At 43.0% G+C, this 19,520-nt stretch overlaps 1 protein-coding gene and 1 pseudogene across 1 annotated transcript in view; one reads left to right on the top strand and one right to left on the bottom strand.

The window, feature by feature from the left end:
- OTUD7B (OTU deubiquitinase 7B) overlaps nt 1-19,520 on the top strand; it is a 71,825-nt gene that overhangs the window by 32,134 nt on the left and 20,171 nt on the right. Inside the window, exons 2-4 of the mRNA XM_049775695.1 lie at nt 4,075-4,224; nt 11,148-11,339; nt 17,383-17,610. Coding sequence (XP_049631652.1) covers nt 4,140-4,224; nt 11,148-11,339; nt 17,383-17,610 — 505 coding nt within the window. The 5' untranslated portion in view covers nt 4,075-4,139. The remainder of the gene's footprint in view (nt 1-4,074; nt 4,225-11,147; nt 11,340-17,382; nt 17,611-19,520) is intronic.
- Nucleotides 16,374-16,503, bottom strand: LOC126012457 (uncharacterized; annotated as a pseudogene).

Below are 19,520 nucleotides of genomic sequence, written 5' to 3'. Positions count from 1 at the left end.
AAAGCAATGTTTCACAATGTTTTCCTTAAAGTGTGCTGACAAAGAGCCAAGAATGGCAAGTCTTAGACCTTGTCTTAGATACTCCAATTTAGAATTTGAAAAGCTCCAACTGGGTGTTGGTGGTGATGTAACAAATACCCTCTCCTCCCCTTGAGCTGGGGTTCCAAGAGCAGCACCCTTCTACCTGGAGACAAAATATACTGTCAAGAGATTTGCTTTAATGATTCAAGATTTTGAGCATGCTATTCTAGAGAATGCTGTACTACTTAAGAATATTTTGAAAGAATGCCTATCTTGGCATTCTTTTTATATGTTGACAGTAATGGTTTCTACAGACTCCTCAGCTAAGAATCCTTTATCTGGCTGGGATTAAAGAATCCTTTATCTGGCTGGGATTAAACATGAAATTTACAGACCTGGAGCATAAATAATCCTGCTCTTGTCTCCTGAGCACCTTTTTTGTTGGTTCTGTTTCGTGTGGTTGTATGTTTACCACATTGATTTTTAAAAAGTTAACAAGGTGACTTTAGTTTCTTTAGTGACTTTGCTAAATTTCTTTCCTTTTTATTGTAAGGGGGGAATCAAAATATACTTTTTGGGGTCAGAGGAGCCGATACCCAGGACTTCTTGCTTTACACTCAGGGATCATAAATAGTGCCAGGGATGGGACCTGGTCAACTTGAAGGTGAAGTACCCTAGGTACTGTACTATTGATTTGGCCCTGTAGTGATACTTTTGGTTTTGTATTATTTACCCACATAAGTTCTGGACAGCTACCAGCTCCTGGGCCTATGAGAATCATAACATTAAAGAGTTTCCTCACTTACATTAGGGAAGGCAAAAGCCACTAATTCTGTTATGGGTCATGAAGGAACTCTTAAGTATTGATATATTGTTTGTTTGTTTCTTTGGGGGCCACACCTGGTAGTGCTCAGGGCTTACTTGTATCTCTGCACTCTGGATTAACTCCAGGGTTTTGTACCATATGGGGTGTTGAGGATCAAACCTAGGTCAGCCATGTGCAAGGCAAGTGTCCTACCCACTGTACTATCACTCTGGTCTCAAATTTAGAATAGTCTTTTTTTTTTTTTTTTTTTTTTTGGTTTTTGGGCCACACCCGTTTGACGCTCAGGGGTTACTCCTGGCTATGTGCTCAGAAATCGCCCCTGGCTTGGGGGGACCATATGGGACACCGGGGGATCGAACCTCGGTCCTTCCTTGGCTAGCGCTTGCAAGGCAGACACCTTTCCTCCAGCGCCACCTACCCGGCCCCTCAAATTTAGAATAGTTTTGATCAAAATCTCTTCATATATTATCTGTATTTTCCAATTCTTGTGAGACTGAAATGGAGTTAAATTAGATATTGATAATACACGGACCAAAAGAGAATTTAAGGTTCATAGTTTCAGAAACAATAGTAAAAGGAAGAAGTTCCTGTTAGAAACTGAATTGACACCTAGAGTACGCTGGAGGCCACTGAAACTCTGTGGAGTCATTTGACCATTTACGAATGAAACGTCTTTTCTCATGGCAACTTTTGGACTTCTGATACAGTAATTACAGGTGATAATGTGATGGTAGTTACATTATTTTTCTCTAAATTTTAGAGAAAAATGTTTTAGAGTCTAAAACATATATTTATTGTTTGCCAGAGAGAGTACAGTGGGCAGGGTACTTGTTTTATGGATGGCTGATGTGAAATCAATCCCCGACACCTCTATGGTTCCCTGACCCTGTCAGGAGTGATTCCTGAGCACAGAGCCCACAGAGCCAGGAGTAAGCCCTGAGCATTCCCAGCTGTGGCCCCAAAACTAAAAAAGAAGAAGAAAAACAACCCCCACATTATCTTCAAGTTAAGACCTACTGGATTTATCATCTGCACATTACTACTCTTTAGTTGCGTTTTTGTATTTTTTTTTTGTTTTTTGTTTTTGTTTTTGGGCCACACTCAGCGGTGCTCAGGGGTTACTCCTGGCTGTCTGCTCAGAAATAGCTCCTGGCAGTCACGGGGGGGGACCATATGGGACACCGGGATTCGAACCAACCACCTTTGGTCCTGGATTGGCTGCTTGCAAGGCAAACGCCGCTGTGCTATCTCTCCGGGCCCGCATTTTTGTATTTTTAAGGAATGCAGGAAATCAGGAACTAACTGTGAATCTAAATATGCTATATCCTGGGATAGGAATTTGTGTGACTAAAAAGGATCCAAGAGTCATTTCCAAGTACACACAAGGTGTTCCTAAAGAGGTACCAGTTATCCTCCAGAATGTTCCTCTTTAATTGGGAGTAAGGACTACACCTAGCAGTGCTGAGGGCTGACTCCTGACACTTTACTCAGAAATTATTCCTAGCAGTGCTCAGGGACCATAAGGAATGCCAGGGATTGAAACTGGGTCGACCATATTTAAGATAAATGCCCTCCCTATTGACACTCTAGCCCTCAGACTTCTCGCAATGCTTCCCCAAAGTTAGGGCATGAGTGATGTGGTAGACAGAACTGGAGACCTGTCTGAGGTGGAGTCCGTTTTCAGGATTGGACACCTTACTTCTTCAGCTCTACTGCTGAAGCGGTGTGTGGATTTGTGCCAGATTCCCAGGTAGGGACATAGATTCTGTCAGAAACAAGTTTGTAAAATGAGATCTTTCTCAGAGAACATACTGGACAGCCAAGTGCTGTGAGTGGATAAAGACATGCTGCCTAAGAGGAATAAACTCCAAATTGAAGGAATACCACCAGAAAGAGAGAAAAAAAGAAAAAGTGGAAGAATAGCTAAGAAACTCTTGGGAGACTTCTCAGATTTAAGGGGACACAAAGAGAAATAAATATCTGAGCTCATGAAATTGGCAAAGTTTGACTTTTCATAATAGCATGTTCAATTTTGGTTTTTTTTTCTGAGTCCTTTTATCAGTTTGCTTCTCCTTTTTCCTCAGCCCCAGAGCACTGGTCAGTCAGTCTTAGGGTTCTTCCACCTATAGTCCTCATTCATTCAGTAAATATTTACTGAAGGCATTAATGCTAAGTGCCCGGCGATACATGCTAGGGACACCTTATCGAACAAGGTACACACTTCCAACTCTAAGAAACATACACCTGTGGCCGAAGAGATAGCATGAAGGTAAGGTGTTTGACTTGCATGCAGAAGGTAGGTGGTTTGAATCCCAGCATCCCATATGGTCCCCTGAGCCTGCCAGGAGCGATTTCTGAGCATAGAGCCAGGAGTAACCCCTGAGTTTTTGAGTGTGACCCAAAAACCGAAAAAAGAAACAATCTATTTTTTAGGGTGGTTTTTGTTTTTGTTTGTTTGTTTGTTTGTTTGTTATGCCACACCTGGCAGTGCTCAGTTCTTACTGCTGGCTCTGACCTAGGGATTACTTTTGGTGGGCTCTGGACAATTAGGATGCCAGGAATCAAACCCAGGACAGCAACATGCAAGGCAAATGTGCTGCCCACTGTAGCTCTGGCCCCTAGAAACATACTTTCAGAAGCATAGACTAGAGTAGAAGCAACTCCTGAAACTAACTTCAGGGTGCGTCAGGTGACCGGAAGATAATCTTGGTGCTGTGTTAAGAGAATAATGTTATTCTAGGCTGACAACTGTGCTTTTGTTGATGAAGCAAATGATACTCAAAATGGCAGAATTATGTAGGAGGAATTAAAGAGGAGGAAAGCATTGTTTGGAGTATATTGCAGTTTTGTGGTTAATGAAAATAAATTTGTGAGGAACTAGGGATCCTTTTTCTGTTTTGGTTGGTTTGGGTTGGTTTGGTTTGGGGCCACACCCAGCAGCACTGACAGGTTACTTCTGACTCTGCACTCAGAAATTGCCCTTGGCAGGCTTGGGGACCGACTGTATAGGATAGTAGGGATCAAACCTGGGGCAGCCTCATGCAAGGCAAACACCCTACCCACTGTGCTAATGCTCCGGCCCCCTCCAGATTCCTCTTGGATACTTTGGATTGAGCTGAACGAGCTAGCGTTTAGTTTTCCTTTTGGTTTTGGACACCACAGAAATCAAACAATAGTCAGCTCTTTTTAATGCAATTTAAGTCTAAGTGTGTTTATTTCCTTCTCAGGTGGAAGCCTAAATTTTGATCTATGTCCCCTGTACATCAGCTGCCTGAAAGTACTTCATGATCACATGACTGTGGACATGGATGCAGTCCTCTCAGATTTTGTTCGTTCTACAGGAGCAGAGCCAGGGTTGGCCCGTGATCTTCTGGAAGGTAAAAACCCGTGCAGGAAGCGTGAAAAGACAGGAGAACTCCATCTCTCTTGTTAGGCCATGAAGGGGATCCAATGGGTCGTGTACATTTAACTTAATTACTTTGTTAATACTCTCCATGATTGTTAATGAAAAAATAATCCCCTTTTACCTCAAGTTTGGCAGTTTACTATTTACACTCAGGTAATGCGAGTAAAATTTTATATTAGTTTACTAGAAGCTTAATTGAATCTATAAGTTTTCTTTTTAATTTTTTTTTTTTTTTTTTTTGCTATGCCTGGCAATGTTCACTGGTTATTTCTGGCTCTGCACTCAGGAATTATTCCTGGAGGTGCTCAAACCCGGGTCAGCCACATGCAGGGCAAGTGCCCTACCCACTATACTACAGCTCCAGCCTCAGTTTTCCTTTTTTTTTTTTTTTTTTTTTGGGTCACACCCTGTGGCACTCAGGGGTTACTCCTGACTTTGTGTTCAGAAATCGCTCCTGGCTGGCTCCGGGGACCATATGGGATGCCAGGGTTTGAGCCATTTTGTCCTGGGTTGGCTATGTGCAAGGCAAATACCCTACTTCTGTGCTATCGCTCCGGCCCCAGTTTTCCTCTTTTTTATAAGGATGCTGTTTGGGTTTTATATTTGCAAATCCAGTGGTTTTGTTTTATAATCTTTAAATTATTTTTATTTTTATTATTGAAGTAGCATTGATTTATAGGTGTTAAATATTGATATATTTTAGGGGGGAATACAATGTTACTCTACTAAGTCAACAAAGGGCCAGTATCACTCCTCTTCTAATCCCTTTCAGCCCCATACTACCCAACCTGTTTTAGTAAATTAGATTTCATGTTTAAAGTGTTGTTTGTTTTCATTAGATTTTATCTGCTCTCCTGCTTTATACTTCTTTATATTTATAGAAATTAATGTTTTTAATTTGTTCCCACATTTTTTTTCTTAATTTTGCACATAAGTGTGAATGTTCTGTGGTTTTCAGGTTTGTTTGCTTTGTTTTAGATCACATCCAGTGTGTATTTAGAGGAACTTCCTGCTTGTGTGATGCTCAGGGATTGCTCTAAGCCAGGGGTCTCAAATTCACGGCCCACGGCTGGCCTTCAAATATCGCACTATTTGCAATTATTCACTTACTGAATAATTGCAATAAAGATCGCATTAGTAAGAAAAAATCGGGGTATGCAAATGTTTAATGCGATTTTTTGCGGGTTTTTTTTTTTTTTTGGGGGGGGGCCACACCCGGCGGAGCTCAGGGGTTACTCCTGGCTGTCTGCTCAGAAATAGCTCCTGGCAGGCACCGGGGACCATATGGGACACCAGGATTCGAACCAACCACCTTTGGTCCTGGATTGGCTGTTTGCAAGGCAAATGCTGCTGTGCTATCTCTCCGGGCCCAAATTTTTGTTTGTTTTTTGGGTCACACCCAGCAGCGCTCAGGGGTTACTCCTGGCTCTATGCTCAGAAATTGCTCCTAGCAGGCTCAGGGAACCAAATGGGATGCCGAGATTCGAACCACTGACCTTCTACATGAAAGGCAAACGTCTTACCTCCATGCTATTTCTCTGGCCGCGATTTTTTTCTTACTAATGCGATTTTTTTATTGTGAATATTTGGTAAGCAAAATCCCTTATGCGGCCCTGCCTCACCCTGACTTTGCCTCCTCTGGCCCCCAGGTAAATTGAGTTTGAGACCCCTGCTCTAAGCAGTGTTCAAGGCATCATACAGTGCTAAGAATTGAAACTGGGTCTCATGCATGCCCATTGACCTGTCACCACAGCCCCCGAATGCTCTAGGTTTTAAGTTTTAATTTTAGGTTTTAAGTTCCTTAAGGATTGAAACCACATCCAAGTGATTTTTTTCTTTGGATCACTCAGGGATCATTCCTGGTGGGACTCGAGATCATATGAACCTGTGTTGATCAAATACAAGCCAACCATTCTGCTATAGGATCTGTCCAACTCCGAGTATTAATAATTGTTAAATCTGAGGTTCAGTTGGACTTGTACCTAAGCAATATGTTTTGTAGATCTAGCTATTAACAGTTACATTGCAAATTAATGCTACATATACATTTGTGTGCACTCGTACTTTTCTTGAGATGAAGGAAAACTTTAGTACTAAAGCACAAGAGAGAAGCCTAATTTAGATTAGGAGGACTTTTGTGCTAATGAACTTTGAAGAATGTGTGTGGGAACCTTGAAGAAACAGTTGAGAAAGTGTGTAGAAAGGATTGCTTTACACCTTGTGTTAGGATCAAGGACAGTGTGACATGCTGGGGAAGCGATAGCAAAAAAGAGTGAGACGGCTTGTAGGAAACAGATTCAATGCACAGAATAAGGAGCCTATTTGTGGCATGACATTTCACTTGATGGTCATTGGAAAAATGTTAGTCAGATAAGTGACAGTAAGATTATATATATCTTGGGGCCTGGAGAGATAGCACAGCGGCGTTTGCCTTGCAAGCAGCCGATCCAGAACCAAAGGTGGTTGGTTCGAATCCCGGTGTCCCATATGGTCCCCCGAGCCTGCCAGGAGCTATTTCTGAGCAGACAGCCAGGAGTAACCCCTGAGCACCACCGGGTGTGGCCCAAAAACCATAAAAAAAAAAAAAAAGATTTTATATATCTTAAAATAATTAGTGGAAGTGACAGTAATATTTGGGGTTTTAACATTATAGTTGTTGAAGGGTAATTAGTGGTCAGTGAAGACTATGGCTAATTTTGTGGGCTGAAGACATAGTATAGGGCTTAAGGTACTTGTCTTGCATGCAGCTAACTCTGGTTCAGTTCATGACCCTGTCAGGAGTGACTACTGGGCTCAGAATCCCAAAAACAGTCCCTGAGCCACTGCTAGGTGTGGCCCCTAAACAAACAAAACCAGTGTTTGTTCAGCTCAGGGGTGAGGTTTATAGCTCAGTGGTAGAACACCTGCCTTGAATGTATGGAAGCCTTAGATTTGATCCCTAGTACTACAAGAAACAAAGGAAGGAAATAAAAAGAATATTGCCAGCTTGACATGAGGAGATGAGGATTTGGACTACTAGTAGGTCGCTGGAGAATAAGTGGGGGCCTGGAGCGATAGCTCAGCAGTTAAGTGTCTTGCACACAGCCAACCTGACTTTGATCCCTGGCATCTCATATGGTCTCCTGACCCTGCAAGGAATAATTTCTGAGTGCAGAGCTAGAAATAATCCAAGTGCCACCAGATGTGGCCCAAGCAAACAGAAAGGAGCTGGAGAGATAGTATTGCAAGGAAAGCTCTTGCCTTGCATTTGCTTCCATCCCCAGTGCTCCATCTAGTCCCCTGAGAACCACCTCAGTGCAGAGCCAGGAGTAACCTCTGAACACTACTGGGTGTTCTACCAAATGAGCAGGCTTAAAATAGGAGAGATTAGAGTGTCCTTCCCAGAAGACCAAGAGGCTAGGTAGAGTCTTCAGTTGGGGTGTTACAGTGAAGCTAGACTAGATTTGAGGGATGTTTCAGTGGTCCTCAAACTATGGCCCACGGGCCACATATTGTATTTGTATCTGTTTTGTTTCTTCATTGCAAAATAAGATATATGCAGTGTGCATAAGAATTCGTTCATGGGACCGGAGAGATAGCATGGAGGTAAGGCATTTGCCTTTCATGCAGAAGGTCATCAGTTTGAATCCCGGCATCCCATATGGTCCCCTGTGCCTGCCAGGAGCAATTTCTGAGCCTGGAGCCAGGAATAACCCCTGAACACTGCCGGGTGTGACCCAAAAACCAAAAAAAAAAAAAAAAAAAAAAAGAATTCGTTCATAAGTTTTGTTTTTACTATAGTCAGACCCTCCAATAGTCTGAGGGACAGTGAACTGGCCCCCTGTTTAAAAAGTTTGAGGACCCCTGTTAGGTCACTTAGCTTGCTGGTGAGGGAAGAGGAAGAGCAGCATCTGGAGTGTGGCGAACATGGCAAAGCAGCTGAAGGGGTTTGATTTCTGGCCTGAATGATTGGGGTGCCAGACTGGCTTGGAATAGAGGAGGAGGAGGAGAAGCCTGTAAGGGGGATGGAAGGATGGTGAAGATGCAGTTTGGGGTGTTTGGAGAACCTGATCTGAAGGAGTATAGAAGAAGTTAGAAATACAGATGCACAGTGCTCAGAATAGCTGTCATTCATCTTTCAGAAGTAATCCATTCTTTAGTGAACATGTATTGTCTATTTTGTACTAGGTTAAAGGCACTTGAAGAGAGCAAATAAAAAATCCTGCCCTTAGCTTTCAATTGAGAAAGACAGTCAATAATCAGTAATAGTGTTAGCACAAAGTACCTTATAAAATTCTGAAAGTACTGTAAAACATGGGAAGGGGAATGGTGAGGTGAGTTGTGGTTTTTGAGCTCAAGGATCACTCTTGGCCCTACTTGGGAGGTCTTACGGAATTGCAAGATAGAACCCTGGTTGGCCATGTGCAAAGCTAGAGCCCTACAAGCTGTACTGTCTTTCTTACCCAGGTGGTAGATTTTGTGTTGTTTTCTTGGGGTGGGGGAAGGAGCAAGAGGAGCACACCTGGCAGTGCTCAGGGCTTACTTCTGACTCTGTGCTCTGGAATTATTTCTGGTATGGCTTGGGTGACCATATGGGGTACCAGAGTTAGAACCTAGATCAGCTGCCTGCTATACTATTGCTTAGGCCCCAAGTTGTGATTTTTAATTAGGTAACCAGGCCATATTTAGAGTGTAACAATGGTCTGGAGACATGTTATAGGGGTTAAGACATGTGCCTTGCATTTGGCCTGCCTTGTTCAATCCCCAGCATCACATACAGTCCTCTGGCCACCACCAGGAGTGACCTTTGAGCACAGAGCTAGGAATAACCCGAACATTCTCCCCTTCAAAAGAATGTGACTGTTAAGAGAGTTAACTTAAAAGTTTGGACTTACATGCTTTGCCTGTGGAAGCCCCAGGTTTGATCTCTTAAAACTGCATAGTGCCCTTAGCTTCACTAGGTGTGGCCCCATGACCAAGCCTAAGCCCAAGCAAAAGTAAAACAAAAACACCTCAGCCTTTGAAGGCAGTGGGAATAGTCAATGGGAAGGACACAGGTGGGCTTAGACTTTACATGTCCAGAAACTGCAGGGGCCAGTGTGACCTGAAATAGGGAACAAAGTAATACTTCAGGAAACAAAGTGGTTAAATATGGTCTAGTCATCGAATTTAACTTGTGAATTATAAGAAAAAACATGACGACAACAACAACAAATACATACATATATGCCTAGTCTTTGATCTTTCAAGAAATCACTTAATCTTTGTAATAACTGTATAGATCATATTCAGACAACCAAGGGAGTCAAAGTATACGGAACAGGATAAAGATCCAGATCATAGAAAACATCGCATGTCAGACAAAAAGAACCTACTTTTGCAGTTACACCTTTTCATACTCTCAAACTTCATGAGAACAGAAGTTTCTTTGTTTAGAGCTGTCTCTCTCCCTGTATTCACACACACACATACACACACTCACTCACACATATCCATATATATATATTTAAGTGCAATAGATTCATGCAAGGACCAAGGAGAGAGGCAAGAGAGAGAGACTGAGAAGGTAATATGAGGAACGAGAAGAATGAGTGTACTTCAGAAGAACTACATGTGAGGTGCTGGAGCAATAGCATAGTGGATAGGGCATTGACCTTGCACACAACTGATACGGAACAGATTTGGGTTCATCCCTGGCATCTTATATGGTCTCCTTAGCTGGCCAAGAATAGTTTCTGAAGGCCGGAGAGATAGCATGGAGGTAGGGCGTTTGCCTTGCATGCAGAAGGATGGTGGTTCAAATCATGGCATCCCATATGGTCCCCTGAGCCTGCCAGGAGCGATTTCTGAACATTGAGCCAGGAATAACCCCTGAGCGCTGCTCATCCCATATGGTCCCCTGAGCCTGCCAGGAGCGATTTCTGAACATTGAGCCAGGAATAACCCCTGAGCGCTGCTGGGTGTGACCCAAAAATACAAACAAAAAAAGAGTGGTTTCTGAGCACAGAGCCAGGAGTAACCTGAATGCCGCTTGGTGTAAAAACAAAACAAAGTAAGAATTATACATGTGATTCTTCTGAATGGATTAGAAGTGAGGATAAAAGGTAGTTGGGATGAATTAAGATGGTGGCAGATATAATGGAAGAGAAAGAGATGCAGTGTAGATGGAATACTTTAATAGAGAAGGCCAACAGAAAATTTTTCTGTTTAATAGGAAACTCCATAATGACTGTGGAGTGCAGATTCTTAAATTTGTTGGTAGTTAACAATTCCCTTTAGTAATCTGAGGACAGGGCCAGAGTTGTGGTACAGTGTTGAGTATACTTCTCTTGCACCTGGCTGACCCTGTTCAGTCCCCAGCATTACATATGGTCCCCCTAGTTCTGCTGGAGTCTGATCCCTGAGCACCAACAGCTGTGGCCCAAAATACTGGGGTTGGGGGAGGATCTGATAACAAACAGCTGTCAGTTATTTTAGAAAAAGACACATTCCACTACAGGTGGTTTAGGTACCTTTGGGGCCATTTCTACGCCAGGACTCAGAATTGGGACTCAGAATTAGGAGACCTGGCTGGAGACCTGGCTGGACCCCCACTGTGGCAACTGTGGGAACTCACTGTACTGCTTTAGCTCTTGTTTCCATCATCTGTAAAGCGAAGTTTTAGGTTACTAGAGCTCTAGGGCCCCTCTGTTTCAGGGAGATTACAGTTTCCTGGAAATAGACTAAAAAGTAAATCAGGACTGTAGTCTTCTTCCATTTGGAGTATGAGAAAAGTTAGAGGAGTGAAGAGCGGGGGAAGAATTAAAGTGTGCGGGGATTGATGTGCTGACTTTTGGAAATGTTGCGAGTGATCTTACAGTGGTGTCCCTTAGATTCCACACTTGGCCCCATCTGCTTTTTACTTTGCCCCTCCAGGAAAGAATTGGGACGTGAGTGCCGCCCTCAGTGATTTTGAGCAGCTCAGTCAAGTACATGCTGAGAATCTGCCCCTGCCCTGTAGTGAAGGGAGTGGGAGTTCCAGGACCCCTGAAAAGGGGATTTCTGAGAGAGAGCCTGCTACTCGCCCACCTCGGGCCACACTCCAGCGACAAGATGACATCGTTCAAGGTACAGAGTTCCTTCTGTGGACAGAGTGGCGGGGGTCGGGGAGAGCAGCACTGCAGACAGTCAGGAGGTTTCCTGATTCTTGAGGAGGCTCTGAATGTAGTCAGAAGGTTTTGTGCTCCTTTGAGGAGTGCTGTTTCTTAGGTAGCCTTGCTGTGTCCCCCATCTCTGCATCCTGAGTACTGAAGAAAGAAGGAGATGTCTGAGTTGAAAGGTATACAGAGGTAGAATTTAGAGCCTCACTTCTAGTGCCTGTTAGTATTTATCAAAGAACTGAAAATGCAAGTGTATAGCCAGAGATATAGCTCGAAGTACTTGAGACCCTGAGCCAGGTTTGGTTTGGGTTCCACATGGCTTCCTCTCCAGAGTGACCCAGAACAAAAGAGACAAAACACATATGTTCTGACTCAGTATCTTCATTCCTAAGTATTTGTTATAAGTGTATGTGTATGGATGTATCTATTATTGCTTAAATATAACTAGACAACATGCATGTGAGGTGCAAGCAATGCATGTGTACATGCATGCACAGAATACAATACAATGTGATTTTATAATAATTAAGGCCTTAAAACAACGCTGAGAGCTGGAGAATTGGCTCAGTGGGCTGGAGTACAAACTGCCTATAGCAGGCCTGGTTTTAATCCCTGGCCCTGCACAGTTCACCAAGCACCGCCGATGTGGCTCAGAAAACAAACTTAATATTTGTTTGTACAGTAATGGCTACACAAGTTGTAATCATTCATAATGTGGAATACTTTGCAAAATAATCCACAAGTGGTGAGACCACCTCACACATGTTTCTAACCCCTTAGGCGTACTGATCTGATGAAGCAGAGTAATGGCAGAGAAATAATACATCAAGCAGTCATGAAAAGACTAATTGGGGTCAATCTGCTTTTTGACTCATAGCCTCTCTGCTATGTGCCTCTGCATTCGCTGCCAAAAGCCAGAACTGCTTTCTCTTAATTATCTAGAACCAAATCCCCCAAAGCCAAAACTGTTCTCTTTTATTATCAGAACCAAATCTACCAGGGTGGGGGAAGGTTACAAAAGTAACTATCCAGTGGACTTTTACACATCAAAAGAAGAGGCTGGGGGCGGAGAGATAGCATGGAGGTAAGGCGTTTGCCTTTCATGCAGGAGGTCATTGGTTCAAATCCCAGTGCCCCATAGGGTCCCCCGTGCCTGCCAGGAGCAATTTCTGAGCCTGGAGCCAGGAATAATCCCTGAGCACTGCCGGGTGTGACCCAAAAACCAAAAAAAAAAAACAAAAACAAAAGGCTACTGGGAAGAGGATGTTTGGGGAACACCTTTGTTTAGGGTTGATAGCTGGGTATTATATTTCCACCCTCTCTATTTTAAACAAACAAACAAATGATACAAGTTACAAAAGGTTTTTTGTTTGTTTTTTCAGGCCACACTCGATGCTCAGGGGTTACTCCTGGCTAAGCACTCAGAAATCGCCCCTGGCTGGGGGGGGGGGGGACCGGGATCTAACCGCGGTCCTTCCTTGGCGCTTGCAAGGCAGACACCTTACGTCTAGCGCCACCTCACCGGCCCCCTTACAAAAGTTTTGTTCTACTTTTCTCCACCAGAGATTGGAACTCCAGATCAGAACTTTTTTTTTTTTTTTTGGTTTTGGGGTCACACCAGTGACTCTCAGGGGTTACTCCTGGCTCTGTGCTCAGAAGTCTCTTGTGGCAGGCGCGAGGGACCATATGGGATGCCAGGATTCAAACCAGGAACCAGGGTCTGTCCTGTGCTGACTGCATGCAAAGCAAACGCTTAACCTCTGTGCTATGGTTCTGTCCCCTCCAGATCAGAACTAAAAGCATCAAAGCTTAAATTGTATACATCGTTCAGTATTTTTCCATATCTTATACATATCACAAAGTTTTTATAGACTTCTCTGAACGTAAACATTAGAACCTTTCTGCAGACGCATTTAATTTGAAAATTCTTAAACATATTTACACTGAGCACTATAATATGAGTCTAGAACATCCAAGTTCCTTTTCATAAACTTCTCTAAACAAAATCACAAGAACATTTTTGCAGATATATACAGTTTGAAAATACATTTTTTTGTTTTGTTTTTGTTTTTGGGCCACACCCGGCAGTGCTCAGAGGTTACTCCTGGCTCTCTGCTCAGAAATGGCTCCTGGCAGGCATGGGGGACCATATGGGACACCAGGATTCGAACCAACCACCTTTGGTCCTGGATCGGCTGCTTGCAAGGCAAACGCCGCTCTGCTATCTCTCTGGGCCCTTGAAAATACATTTGATAAATCTTCCTTATAATAAGCACTGTAATAAGAGTGTAGCATCTACCATATATACTCGAGTACAAGCTGAGTTTTTCTGGCACAAAATTTGTGCAGAAAAACCCGAATTCGGCTTATTCTTGTAGTCTCCAGTCGCCTTCTGCCCTCTGCTGGAGTGGCTGGTGCTTCAGCTCAGTTCACAAGTCACGGCTGAGCTGAAGAGGTAGGCGGCTGAACTGAACTGGATGCCACTGAACTATTTATCACACAATATTCAGCGCTTTGTATGAGACCAACAGCAGTGATGATGATATCTGCGAACTCAGTGATGATGACAATGTCTATACTGATACCCTCACATCAGATACAGCTGAAGCTCTATTTGGACATACAGATGAGGAGGAGGAATCCAATTTTGAAGGATTTTAACTTGTGCTTTAGCTTGATTACCTATTAAGCTACAGTTTTCTGCACTTTAAAGTTTTAAAGTTATTGTTGCTAGTTTACCGTTTTTCTTTAGCAATAAATATTGAAAAACATTTAACATACTGATTTCTCAATTATTGTAATTTTTTGAGTATATATTTTTATTTTTGAAATTTACCAATGACTGCTGCATTTTCCACCTTAGCTTATTCTGAGTCACTAAGTTTTCTCAGTTTTTAGGGTAAAATTAGAGGGTCGGCTAATATTCGGCTCAGCTTATACTTGAGTATATACGGTAAGTTCCTTTTCCATTGACTTCTGTGGACAAAGACATTGAACAGTTTTGCAGACATAATTTGAGAATAAGTTGTTAATAATATATACAATAAAACAGCAATTGGGAAACATTCACTAGCATAGCTAAGAAAATGTGAAACTCGGGCCTGGAGAGATAGCACAGCAGTGTTTGCCTTGCAAGCAGCCGATCCAGGACCAAAGGTGGTTGGTTCGAATCCCGGTGTCCCATATGGTCCCCCGTGCCTGCCAGGAGCTATTTCTGAGCAGACAGCCAGGAGTAACCCCTGAGCACTGCCGGGTGTGGCCCCCCCCCCCAAAAAAAAAGAAAGAAAGAAAATGTGAAACTCTAACACATTATGCATTTTAGTTAGAATATGATCTTTCGGGCTGGAGTGGTGGCACAACAGCAGTAGGGCATTTTTGCGGATGACCTAGGACAGACTGCAGTTTGATTCCCCCAGTGTCCCAAATGGTCCCCCAAGCCAGGAGCAATTTCTGAGCGCATAGCCAGAGTAACCCCTAAGCGTCACCAGGTGTGGCCCTAAAACCAAAACCAAAACCAAAAAAAGAGTGAGTGAGTGAGAGAGAGAGAGAGAGAGAGAGAGAGAGAGAGAGAGAGAGAGAGAGAGAGAGAGTGAGTGTGTGTGTGTGTGTGTGTGTGTGTGTGTGTGTGTGTGTGTGTGTGTGTGTGTGTGTGTGTGTGTGTGTGTGAGATATCTTTCTGGGGGCCGGAGAGAGAGTACAGCAGTGAAGACTTAGTCTTGCACATGGTCAACTGAGGTTTGATCCCCGGCATCCCATATAGTCCTTCAAGCACCTCCATGTATAATTCCTGAGTGCAGAGTAAGAAGTGACCTCTGAGCATCACTTAATATGGTCCAAAAACACAAAACAAAATAACCCATAAATTTATTTTTTTTTAAATCTCTAGAGAAGGGGCCAGAGAGATAGCATGGAGGTAAGCCGTTTGCCTTTTATGCAGAAGGACGGTGGTTCGAATCCCGGCATCCCATATGGTCCCCCGAGCCTGCCAGGAGCGATTTCTGAGTGTGGAGCCAGGAGTGACTCCTGAGCACTGCCGGGTATGATCCAAAAACCAAAAACCAAAAAAAAAAAAAAAAAAAAAAAAAAAAGCTCCAGAGAAAGGTACAGCGTATCTAGTATGTGTCTAGTTTACCTATTTTGTTTTGGCCCATACCAAGCAACGCTCAGGACTTAATCCATACTCTGCTCTCAGGGCTACCTCCTCGTGGATTTGGGAATCGATGGGTTGCCAAGGATTGAACCCAGGTTGGCTGCATACATGACAAATGCCCTACCTGCTATACTATTGCTCCAGCCCCTCCTATTAAAAATAGCCCCCCTTTTAAAAATATCAAACTTTGTATGTGCCTCTGTGTGCATAAGAAATTCTAGAAAAATATACAAGTTGGTCTCTGAAACTGAAATAGGAATTTCGAGGACAAAGGATATTTTTTTGAACATTTAGCAGTTTCTCCTTTTTTTTTTTTTTTTTTTTTGCTGTTATTTTGTTTCTGGGTCACACTCAGCTATGCTCAGCCATCATTCCTGACTATCTGTAGTGGTGAGGATCAAACCCAGGTTCACCCATGCAAGAAAAATGTCATACCTGTTATACTCTCTCTTCATTCCCTATTTTTATTTAACCATGAGCACCTGGTACTTTATATCTGATCCATTTTAACTAGATTGGATGTAAAGTGGCCATATTAAATCTAAACTTTTTTAAATAATATTTTATTTAAACACCTTGACAAACATTGTGGTTGGGTTTCTGTCATGTAAAGAACACCCCCCATCACCAGTGCTAACTTCAAAAAATGTTATGGGCGAGAGATAGTTACAAGTTAAAATATTTCCCTAGCATGCAGCTTCAGCCATGACCTTGATTCAAACGCCATCAGCACATAAGAGAACCTTGAGCAACAGCTCCTGAGCACCACTGCAGTATCAGAAAATGTGCCTATAAGGTGGTAGGCTGGGGCATGTTATTTATTTATCTATTTATTTATTTATTATTACTAAAGACTGTCTCCAAAGTTATTTAGAATGACCCATACCAGTAGTGGGCTTCTGATTCTACTTGGAGTCTGTTTGCTATTTGCAGCCTCTGCACACCGTACCTCATAGGACAGAGGTAGGCCTTAAGGCAGCACTCATACAATTTTTTAAAAATAAAATAGTATCACATACACACACAAATAACATCACAGTTTCAGGGATGTAGCAGAGTGATAGATGATACTATATTCAATCCCTGGCACCAGTAAATACAATTAATTGTGTTTGTGATCACAATAAAGTAACTTAAGACAGCTCTATTTATTAGTGGGAGATAATGGGTTAAAAACTGCTGCCTAAGACCTTTTATCTCTGTTGATAATCTTGCTCTGATTCAAACAATGCAAATGAACTGCAATACTACATTGAACAAATTATGATTATGACTGGTAAAAAGTTGCAGGTAGTGTGTATTCAGAATTGCCTGCATTACTGACTTCATCTGTAACAGGAATTAACTATACCTGTGCATTTCTGATAGGTACAAGTACCATAAAGACATTTAGTAAATATGTAAAAAAAATAAAATTTGAGTATGTAAGATTTGTCATTAATTTTCTTTCACGGAAATTTCTTTCTGCATTCTCCCAAACTATGAAAAGTATCAGATTAGTGGCATCGAACTCCCCTCCCCTTTTTTCCCTTCATCTTCTCACCAATGAACAAATTGCCAAGTGGATGGGTTCCTGTTCTGCTGGCAAGCAGAAATGGAGGAGGCAGAGTTATGGGGAGAGGATTTGTGGCAGATTCCAGAAAGGGTAGAAGGAGATGTCTCATTTATCAATATGAGTGTCTGCCAGATCACCATCATCTCTAGTTCTCTTGTATTTGAGAAAGAAGGTTGTGAACTCTGGAACCCCTTAGACTTGGAGCATGTCCCTCATGGAAACATATCATGGGGAGAGATGATCAAGCAAGTTCAGAATCTCTAAATGGGCTGTGCATGTTCTCAGTGATTTCCTTTCTCATTGCAGAGAAACGCCTGTCTAGGGGCATCTCCCATGCCAGCTCCAGTATCATCTCCCTGGCGCGCTCACACATGTCTTCCAATGGTGGGGCTATGGGGGGAAGTGAGCACCCCCTGGAAATGCCCATCTGTGCCTTCCAGCTCCCAGACCTAACAGTGTACACTGACGACTTCCGAAGTTTCATTGAGAGAGACCTCATCGAGCAGTCAATGCTGGTGGCCTTGGAGCAGGCAGGTATGTGCTCTCTCTGCCTTCTCTGCCAGAGGCTTCCCCAGTTAAGGTGTGATCTGGTGGAGTAACTGGACAGCTCATTGGGTTAGCATGCAACCATCTGGGCACTTCAAAGAACCAACCAGTTAGAAGTAAAAGACTTTCTTCTGAGAATTTCCTGTTGGAAGAGAAACTAGAAGGAACTGTGGAGGGACTGGAAATCAATATCTAAAAATTGACCCAGGAAAAATTTACTTCAGAGATGCACTTCAGAAATCTGAAGTGCTCTTGGGAAACCAATGAACTGAATTTGAGATGATCCACAGTAGAAGCTCATCTAAAAGTCTTGTTTGTATATATGAATTATATGAACCTTTATCAATAGATTTAATTTTTTTGTTGGGTTTATCTTAGATTATTTTTAGAGGTAATGATATAGGAGCTGGAGAGATACTATAGTGAGTTAGGCACCTGCTTTGCACATGGCCAACCCTAGTTTTCAGTTCTCACCACCCCATATTGTTCCCCAAACACTGCCAGGAATGAACCCTGTGCACTTTCTGTGTAACCCCAAAACCACAAAAAGGAAAAAATAAATCTAACAGAATTAAATGATTTGATGATATATATGAAGCAGGTGAAAGTTCTGGCAACACTAGGTGGATATTAAAAAACTCCTCTGGGGGTGGATAGAGCAATAGCAGAGCAAGTAGGGCACTTTATCTTGCATGCAGTCAACCTGAGTCTGATCCCCGGCATCCCTTATGGTACCCTGAACTTGCCACAAGTGATTCCTGAGCACAGAGCCAGGAATAACCTCTTAGCACCACTGGGTGTGACCCATAAACAAAAATTAAAACTCCCTTGAAAGAGCTCGTTTTTTTTTTGTTTTTTTTTTTTTAGATGTTTTGTCTTACATTACTCATGTCTTTTTTTGTTTGTTTTGTTTTGGGGCCATACCCGATGACACTCAGGGATTACTCCTGGCTATGCACTCAGAAATCACTCCTGGCTTGGGGGACCATATAGGAAACCGGGGATTGAACCATGATCTGTCCTAGGTTAGTGCCTGCAAGGCAAACGCCTTACCACTTGCGCCACTGCTCCGGCCCCTATTACTCATGTCTTTAAAGTCATGTGCCAGATATGCTAACTATTTCATATGCAGTTACTATTTGTATGAGACTGAGCACAATCTTTGGCCGTGTGTGTGTGCACATCCTTGTGTAAGGTAAAACAGTTTTTTGGGGGGTTATTTTTGTTTATTTTCTGTTTGGTTTTTTCCTTTAAGTTTTGGGCCACACCAGTGGTGCTCAGGAATTACTCCAGACTCTACTGTCAGGGAACACTCCTGGCAGGGCTTAGAAGACCATATGGGGGCCGGGCGGTGGCGCTAGAAGTAAGGTGCCTGCCTTGCCTGCGCTAGCCTAGGACGGACCGCGGTTCGATCCCCCGGTGTCCATATGGTCCCCCAAGCCAGGAGCGACTTCTGAGCGCATAGCCAGGAGTAACCCCTGAGCGTCACCGGGTGTGGCCCAAAAACCAAAAAAAAAAAAAAAAAAAAGAAGACCATATGGGGGGCCGGAGCAATGGCTCAAGCCGTAAGGTGTCTGCCTTCCACATGCTAACCTAGGATAGACCACAGTTCGATCCTCCAGCATCCCATATAGTCCCCCAAGCCAGGAGCGATTTCTGAGCATATAGCCAGGAGTAACCCCTGAGCGTTACTGGGTGTGGCCCAACCCCCCCCCCCAAAAAAAAGACCATATGGGGTGCCAGGAAAAGAACTCAAGTCAGCCTCAATGTAAGGTCCTCCCCACTGAACTATCACTCTGGCTCCAGTAAAATAGTTTTCAAGAGAGAACATGGGATTCTCCAGAGCAGAAAAGGCAAATAAGCAGCTACATAGTTAAGGTAAAATATAGACTTAAAAG

This window comes from Suncus etruscus, chromosome 6 (genome assembly GCF_024139225.1).
Source record: "Suncus etruscus isolate mSunEtr1 chromosome 6, mSunEtr1.pri.cur, whole genome shotgun sequence".
In the NCBI taxonomy this organism is placed as follows: Eukaryota; Metazoa; Chordata; class Mammalia; order Eulipotyphla; family Soricidae; genus Suncus; species Suncus etruscus.
This window is presented reverse-complemented; position numbering and strand designations above follow the sequence as displayed.